The sequence below is a fragment of the Mus caroli genome, chromosome 13, assembly GCF_900094665.2.
Source record: "Mus caroli chromosome 13, CAROLI_EIJ_v1.1, whole genome shotgun sequence".
Classification (NCBI taxonomy): Eukaryota; Metazoa; Chordata; class Mammalia; order Rodentia; family Muridae; genus Mus; species Mus caroli.
Genome location: NC_034582.1, coordinates 89610213 through 89618934, shown reverse-complemented (window position 1 = coordinate 89618934; position 8722 = coordinate 89610213). Strand labels below are relative to the sequence as shown.

At 46.0% G+C, this 8722-nt stretch overlaps 1 protein-coding gene across 2 annotated transcripts in view; it reads left to right on the top strand.

Annotated features, from left to right (window-relative positions):
• Window positions 1-2621, top strand: part of Sv2c (synaptic vesicle glycoprotein 2C) — a 174319-nt gene extending 171698 nt beyond the window's left edge. For both annotated transcript variants that reach the window (XM_021180140.2, XM_029484979.1), the window contains exon 13: window positions 2288-2621. In XM_021180140.2, the coding sequence (XP_021035799.1) occupies window positions 2288-2471 (184 nt within the window). In that variant the 3' untranslated portion in view covers window positions 2472-2621. The remainder of the gene's footprint in view (window positions 1-2287) is intronic.
• Window positions 2622-8722: the final 6101 nt, after the last annotated feature.

Here is an 8722-nt window from a genome sequence, read left to right as displayed (position 1 = left end):
TGTGTGTGTCTTTGTGTGCCTGTCTGTATGTGTGTCTGTGTGTGTCTGTGTCTGTGTATGTCTTTGTGTGTCTGTGTCTGTGTGTCTGTGTGTGTGTTTGTGTGCCTGTCTGTATGTGTGTCTGTCTTTGTGTGTCTGTGTCTGTGTATGTCTTTGTGTGTCTGTGTCTGTGTGTCTGTGTGTGTCTTTGTGTGCCTGTCTGTATGTGTGTCTGTCTTTGTGTGTCTGTGTCTGTGTGTCTGTGTGTGGCATGTGGTGTATGTGCATGTGTTATGTTCAAGTGTACATATATGTGGAGGCCAGAGGAGAACATTGGGTGTCATCTTCCTTTATTGCTTCTCCTCCTCTCTTCCTTCCTTCCTTCCTCTCTTTCTTTCCACACAGGGTCTATCACTGAACCAGGAGCTCACCGTTTCAGCTAGACTGACTGGTTCCCAGTATCTGCCTTCCTTTCTCTGCTCCCGCTCCTCCAGCCCCCTCTCCAACACTGGAGTTACAGGCATTAGAAGGAAGCCATGCTTTTGTTACATGCACTCTGAGGGTTTGAATCCAGGTCCTCCTGCCTTCACAGTCAGAACTTACACGAAATGAGCCATCTCTCAGCGCATGGTGACACTACATTCGCTCACCATGAACTAACTTGCTCGTTCCTAATGCTGAACACCACTACTCTGAAAGTTCACATGCTTGTGAGTTTCAGATTGTAAAGCACTTTGGACTGCACGTTTCTGGATGAAAGTGTTCAACTAGGAATGGCTATGCACACATTCCAAATTCTAACCTGAAACAGCTAAGGTCCCACAGATTCCAGATCAGGCGTGCTCAGGCTGCATTTGTTCTCCACCCACTGGCAAAAACATACTTGGTACCTAAAAGAGGAGGACACACCTCTTGAAAATTCAGTTGACTTTAATTGTTTAAAAATCAAGCACGGGCTGGAGCGAAGGCTCAGTGGTTAAGAGCACTGACTGTTCTTCCAGACATCCTGAGTTCAATAAATTCACAGCCATCTGTAAGGGGATCTGATGTCCTCTTCTGGTGTGTCTGAAGACAGCAATAGTGTATTCATATAAATAAAGAAATAAGTAAGTAAGTAAGTAAATAAATAAATAAATGTTTTAAAAATTGAGCACATTATACCGACCTGGCAGCAAATACCCTATAATCATAGTTCCCAAGAGGCTGAGACAGGAGGATGGAAAGTTCAGTGCTAACTGATTCCTGTAAGGTCTCTGATCTCCACATACATACTAGATGAATAAATGAGTATAAAAATAAAATCTAGGAATATTCATTTAGATAACTAATAAGAGGAAAGTGAAAATAAAATAAGCCTAGAGAAACCCATTGCCATATCACTATTGATAGGGTAAAGCATTGGAAGGGACCTGGGTGGGTCCGGGTGTGCTGTTAAGAGAGCACCCTGTGCAACAGACCTAAAGCAAGAGGTTTGGGGGTGGGGTAGCAAAAACAGTCTCAGAGTGGGGACATGAGACAGACAGACTGAGAGACAGTTAAAATGAGGGGGACAAAATGAGAGAGAGAGAAAGAGAGAGAGAGAGAGAGAGAGAACACAGGCACACTGTGATGTTGACAGATGCCCTTTAAAGGGTCCGTGTTGCATAGCAACTCTTAGCGATGATGGGAACTCTTAGCTATGGTCGAAATGCACAGCACCGGATGCTGACGTAAGTAAACTACAGGTGCTGAGTCACTGAGAAGCAGGCTGATAGTGTCTGACAGAAGGCAGTTGTATTTTATACTGGAACAAAATTTGAATTTCCTTATTTCCTCTATTTAAGAGGTGTCACCGAGATTGTGGACACATAAAACAAATAACAAGTCACTTTTGTAAAGACATGAGAGTCTGCTAGATCGCCCAGTCCCACTCCCTGGACAGAGGAGGTGGCCCAGCTTCTCCCAAGCTAAGCAGAGGCTAGCTGACTCCTACAGAAAGAGGCTTTAAGCCTGCTTTTATCCTGAGAGGACTTACACGGAGTGAAATTATCCTTCCAACACATTGGACCAAGAAAGAGCTTTTTTTTTTCTTCTGTACCAAAATAAGAGTCAGTAGAGTTGTATGTACGTCATCAGGAGACCGGCCGCAGCAGTGACAGCTGGCTTCTCTGCCTCCGCGTTTGCTAACAAGCATTTAATTATCTGCTTCACTGACATACGGCACAAACCACGTAAAGACCATCAGAATGACTGCGCAGAACATGTAAGTTTAAAGCTGGACTCCCGAGCGTCATTTTCTAAACCTTGTCTGTGTTTCTGTCCCTTGCAGAGCAACGGGCTTCGGCTTCTTGAACGCCCTCTGTAAAGCAGCGGCCGTCCTGGGAAACTTAATCTTCGGCTCCTTGGTCAGCATCACCAAAGCAATTCCCATCCTGCTGGCTTCCACTGTGCTCGTGTGTGGAGGACTCGTGGGGCTGCGCCTGCCTGACACACGAACCCAGGTTCTGATGTGACGTGACAAAAGCCATTCCCTTCTCCCACCGTGGGTCGGTCGTATTGCCTGACTCAAAGCTTCAGAGTTTTTATGTATAGAAAGGTGGCCAAGTATCAGAACACAAACTTTTGCTGTGATGTAATGTGTAGCTGCGTATTGTCTTACCCCTCCAGTGTGATTTGCAGCCCCCCCCCCCCATGCACTGTTAGCTTTTCCTAACTGTGATGTTCCTGCTTCTCAGTGCCCAGTGGAAGTGTTCCTAACATGTCTCAGTTGACCAGGCTTCCCCAAGGACTACATTCACCAAGAATCTAAAAAGCCTGTGCTGGTGTAAGAAATAGACCCTGCTCGCGATGCTCTACTAACAGGAAGTTTAAATTGGCATAATTTTGTGCTGAGGAAAGGGATTTCTTTTTCTTTCTTCTCTCTCTCTCTCTCTCTCTCTCTCTCTCTCTTTCTTTCTTTCTTTTTTCTCATACTGAGCGATGCTTCCTGTTTACTTAGAAAAAAGACAGCCTGCCAGCCACTCTAGCTGTTACAGCAGGGTGTTTCAAGAAAATTGTGACACCAAGCACTTCTGGGCGGGGCTCTTTGGGGCAGGATGATTAAGGTGGTTTTGTTAACAAGAAAAGTTTAAAGTCTATCCCCAATTGGCAACAAAACCCTACCTGAGCTGCACAAGGCAGATTTTTAGATAGAAATTGGTAAGAAATTCACAACCAAAGTCATTTGGGACACAGAAGGGAGCCTCTCTCATACAGTCCCTTGAGGGTCAACGCCACCCACCCTCCTTTGATCAACTGTCCACTGTTAACATTTTTAGCCCAAATCTCCACATCAGGTCATGTCCCTCCAGTGTCCCCAGGCTGTGGGCTCCTAGCCTTGTCTCTGGACAATTTTTGAGCCTGCCTGCTCTCCCAAGCAACCCTCCGGCAGGCAGGACAGCATTTCCTGGTGGGTGAATATCTGTTTTACCTCTGGAATCTTCATGAGCATGGAAGGAGGGGTCAGCAGGACGTTCCCACGGGCCAGCTGTCAGCTAAAGGACTTTCGCGTCTCTTGCCGGGTGCCCCTCCCCCAGGCCCATCCTTTTACACGTCTTTGAAATCTGAAGCCTCCCTGTAGATTTGCAGCCTGTGATAGCAACCAGCGCAAGGCCTGTGTTTAAACAGCATTCTTTTTTTTTAACGGCCTCTGTCTTGTTGGAGGGGGAATCCTCTTTGCTTATTTTATGCTTTTCTTGCATGACCACAGCCCCGGGCCTTCCAGAAAAAAAGAAACTTCTGTTTCCAAGAATCTGTTCAGGGATGGCCCTGCTCCCTGGAGTCCCCTCTGCCTTGCCTCCCTTCCCCTCATGCGTTCCCTGATCCCTCCTGGAGCTGAAATTCTGTGAAAAGCTCTTTGATTAACATAAGCCATTAATCCACTGTCCCCATGAAGTAATGCAGGCTTGGTAGAGGGGGCAGCCTCGAGTTAAGATGGGAAGCTGCAGAGAGAAAGTGGTTCCCTGCAGATAACCTGAGTACTCAGAGCCTGGACATCAAGGCTATGAGAGCCAGAGCTGCAGAGCTGACCAGGAAACCTTCGAAGCATCATTGATTTGAAAGACACCAACGAGGCAGGGCCAGAACAGAACTCACTTCTGTTTCTCATCCCTGGAAACAAATCTGTGTTTCAAAAGCCTAAGGAGAATCTCTATTTTTTTTTCCATGCAGGCTCATTTCTCTCTCCTATTTGCACCATGGTTGTTTTCTTTTTGAACAAAACATATTTGAGGCCCAGAGTAGACCTTTTGGTTGAATGTGGCATGCAACAAAATTGCTGCAAAAGTAAGATATGAATCCCTATCTTCCCATTCAAAACAAACAAGCAAACAAAAAAACCCATACAAATGCAAAGGCATTGCTTTCTCTACTCTGGCCTGCTGTGGTAGTGATCTTACTGGATAGTCTTTACTCTCACATTGTCTCTGCTCCCTGATTTAGCTACAAGTACATTCCAAATTGCAAGACATAGTTATTCAGAATTTTATCTGGACACTGGGTTAGGCCAGCATGGGATGACCCAACAGAACCCTTCTTTATATAAGACCATCTGTCCCCTTCAGGAAAACCATTTCTGTCACCTACCCCAAGCTTCCCAGGTGGCCCATGAGGGATCTCTTCTATAACCTCCTGGACGATCAGTGGTCACAAGCCTTCTTGGTGCCGTCTTGCCCACTCCCCACACATTTCCCTCAGCCTCTTCACTGTGTGTAACCTTTCCTTTCCATGACAGGGTTCGAGTTGCTTCTCAAATGCATGCCGTGGCTTGTTCAGGTATAATTAGAGGTTAAGATCCAACCATGAGATTCGACAGAAGCCCCAGTTGTGTGAGTGTCACAGGCCTTGACACCAGGGTAGACATCTGCTATCCCGTGTCATTCACATACAGGAAAAGGACATTGAAAGCTGTTTCAGAAGTGACACAGCTCCATCTGTGCCTGCATTTTGAACTCCTTTTCTAGCTAAAACCCCCACCATTACTCCTCAGAATCAGCCCAGAATGCCCCATGACTCCTCTCAGTAGGAAAGAAAGGAAAACAAATAGTAGCGCCAGCTAAGCAGCTGCTCTGAGCTGTGGCTTCCATGAGACGCTCTGCCCTATGTATTGGGTCATAAGCCTCACATTCAGTCCTACTTCCTTCCCGACTCATCTCATACTAGTTACTCGCCCACGACCCAAGAGCAATGGGTCCTTAAGCAGGCAGAGATCTTTCTAAGGAGAAGGAACTTGATCTTAGCCAAAAGGCCAAGAATCGAGTCACTGGGCACACTGGTCCTCAGTTTCTCCACCTATAGAGAAAAAGAATGGTTCTATTTTATTCTCCAAGAGAATAAGCAAGTCTCTAAGGAGGGTGGGTGTTGGCTTGGGAAGACCTCATACAATAGGCTAGAGCACTTGTCCTGTTGCCTATGCCCACCCTCTGGGTTTTAAGTGCTTCTCAGTTCAGAGCCATTGTTATCTACCCAGGGAATGGACCACCCCAGAAGACACCCTGCAGTTAAAAGACAGACACTTGGAAGTAGACCACACATGGCTGTATCCTAGAGTCCCCTATCCATCTACTTCACTATTTTCTTGAAATGCTGCCTTAAATGGATCTAGTGCTTCTCAATGGTTACACATAAATTGGTAGATGGGCCCTCATTTGCAAATCTCATCCAATCAGAGCTCAAGTTTGCACCAAAACCTCACTCAATTTCAGAATATCTTAGGAGATCAACGGGGAGGAAGGGGTGTGACTCCATTGATAACGTTCCAGCAATGAGATTAGCACACCTGGGAGACATTCTAAACTCTAGGATTGTTTCCAGAGCATTCCGTGGGAACACTCTCTGCCAACCACAATAGAATATGATATTCTCCAATTTGTGTCTACCTTCTATCAAAAAGGCTTTTCCCTAGTTCTTCATCAAGATGCCTTACGTGTTCACGTACAAAAGGCTCTGAAACCAGGATGCCTAGATTTGACCTTCACCTGGAACTGTAGACAATTACCATATTGTTTGGGGCCTAGTGGCTCTATATCAGGTTTCCTTTAAATCCCATATTGTGCCAAACATAGTTACCAACTACTCCTACCCCTCACCCCCTAACCCCAAAAATAGGCATGCTTAGACAACAAACACACATCTACACAGTGGAGCGCCCTGAAGTAGCCGATGTGTTTCTTCACATTTGCATTCTGCTGAGCAAAGTATCTATTTTAGGTAAAATTTCTCTTGTCATCTGACCAAAGGAAGTTGTCAGGATCTCTTAGCCATAGTGCATGCCCTTTCCCTGTTTCAGGAAGCTGGCAGCTCTCCACGTCCTGTTCTGTCGCTTTCACTCTTGACTGTCCCATTCCCCTGTCAACAGTCTCTCACCAATCACACACAAACCATCGATTGATCGATCGCCAGGGCTTCCCTATACTTTTCTCAACACCCAGATGCAGTTTAATAAGCCCAGCATTTTGAGCCACAGGGTACACAGCCTGTGTGTCTGTTAGCTCACTGATTAAACCGGTGGAGCTGGGTAGAGGAGAGAGTTGGGTAGAGTACATCTGTTCTTCTTTCACATGCTTTTTGGGCTAATACCATCTAAGGCTTGGCCTCACGTGTGCTAGGTGTTGAGACATTGGGCTGTATTCAGATATTTAACCCTTTGTAGTGTTTCTTTGAGAACACAGAGCAGGGAATGACAGACAAGACAGTCGTATATCTTGTATTAGGTCTCTACCAATGTCTTATTTTTCCAAGTGTTAAGCAAGTTATAATCTACAACAAACAGTTAGTACAAGAACTATGCATGACTGGGGGTTACCTGAGAAAGAATGAACTGCTTCTAGGGTGTATTAAACAGTACTTCACACACACACACACACACACACACACACACACACACATTCATGTCTATGTTTCTTTAAATGGTCTCAACAGGAAATTGCACTAAGATATTGATCAAAGAAGACACAGCAGCAAAGAGAGCCGGTGCCTCTCTGGAGAAGTTTGTTTCTCCAGAGCTGTTCTTTATGGGGAGCTAGGCAGTAAGTGTGTCCCCTCTGGGCATGCTAGAAGCTCTCTTTTCAGGGCCTCAGCATGCCAGAGACCAGCCTCTAAGCCAACCCTCCTGGGGGTGTTTCCTTTCTGATGGTAGAGATTTGTGACCCCGTCACACTGTCTTGCAGACTTTCCCCTTCTCTTGCCTCTGCGATAAGTCACCCAGAAAACAGGCTCTGACAGCAGGAGGCCAGGGAGCTTACAGGTTCTAGTTTGAAATGGGCTGCAGGGTTGTTGCCAAGTGCTTTGAAGCTGCAAAGGATCTTTGGGGTTCTGGATCCTCCAAGGAAGCAAGACAGAGAGAGAGAGGGTGTAGTCTCTGGCACTCCTTGTCTGTGTAAATACCTACACAGAACTGAAGGCCAGATGCTTAAACTACAACCATTGCCCATCCTTGGCCTGTCCTACCATATTTGCATGGCCCCTAGAGCTAAGAAAATTGAGAACTAAGAAGGGACAACAGCTTTCAGCCTTTGGTTCAAACTCAGAGAAGCTTTTACACCAAGCCAAATACCTTCCCTGACAGCCAGGAGATCCTGTCCCTGAGCAGCGCCCTGGTGCTCTGAGGATTGACCAGCCAGACCAGAAAGGATGGTGTCATCTAAAGCCAGCCATGGCTGGGAACAGGTTCAACCTTAATCTTAGAGCCAGTGGCTTATGTTTCAGAAAATTTTGAAAGGCAGTCAAGAAATGTAGCCGTCATTGTAATTAAATCAGCTATATTTTAAAGCAATATATATTCAAAACTCATCACTTCCTACTTATTTTCTTTCTACATTTTTTATTAGTCATGCCCTTGAGGAAAGTATGATATGCCTATTACATCTCTATTTTGGAAGTACTGTAATAATGGTGTCCCAATGACAGGGTCAGTGACATTATGCTGAGCTCATCCACAGCAGTAACAATTACAGCATGGAAAGTGACAAATGCTCGGGGTCAGACTCCTCCTACCCCTATAGCACCCCAGGCATTGGTAAACATTCGCCAATGTACCACTCTCTGAAGCCATGAAGACTGTTTAACTTCCCATAACTTGGCAGTAGCATGCTTCCGTAGCGTGCACAGGGTCCTGGGTTTGTTGGGGAAGGAGGTGGGGCCTCCCAACGTACTGATCCAGGCCAGGTGGGGTTGAATGTCCCCTTGGGCTTGTGAGTCAGCATGACATTACTCATAAGTCCACGGTAAGGAAAGATTTAGCAAGTGCTCATGTCAATACTCAAAGGCTTCTCTCCATATTCCTAATTGGCTCAGACTAGGATCAGTCATGCAGAGAACCCATTGGCCTCTGGGTGTTGTTCCTTCAGGGAGAATTGCAATAAGTTAGCTATTTCATGCACTTTCCCAAATGTGGTTTTATATTCTCTGCCTGACCCAGGAATACATTGAACAGACCATGTGCTCCTGACCAGGGTCTAGCTGAAGGAAAGCCCTAGAAGAGGTCCACTTCCACCTTGGACTATAACCCCACCCTGCTTTTGGCAACTCGGTCCTGTCCTTGGTTTGGGTGTATGGGTGTTAGGCGTTGTATTCTTTCTCTTTTCTATATTTAGTGCTCTGTCTGCTGTCCCACTGTGTGGTCCAGTCCCCCTGTTGTAGTGTATATCTGTGCTGCATGTGTGACCCTCAGTAACTCCCATGTCAGCTTTCTGGAGTCTCCATCAAGTTCTGCTGGCCCTGCTGTGAA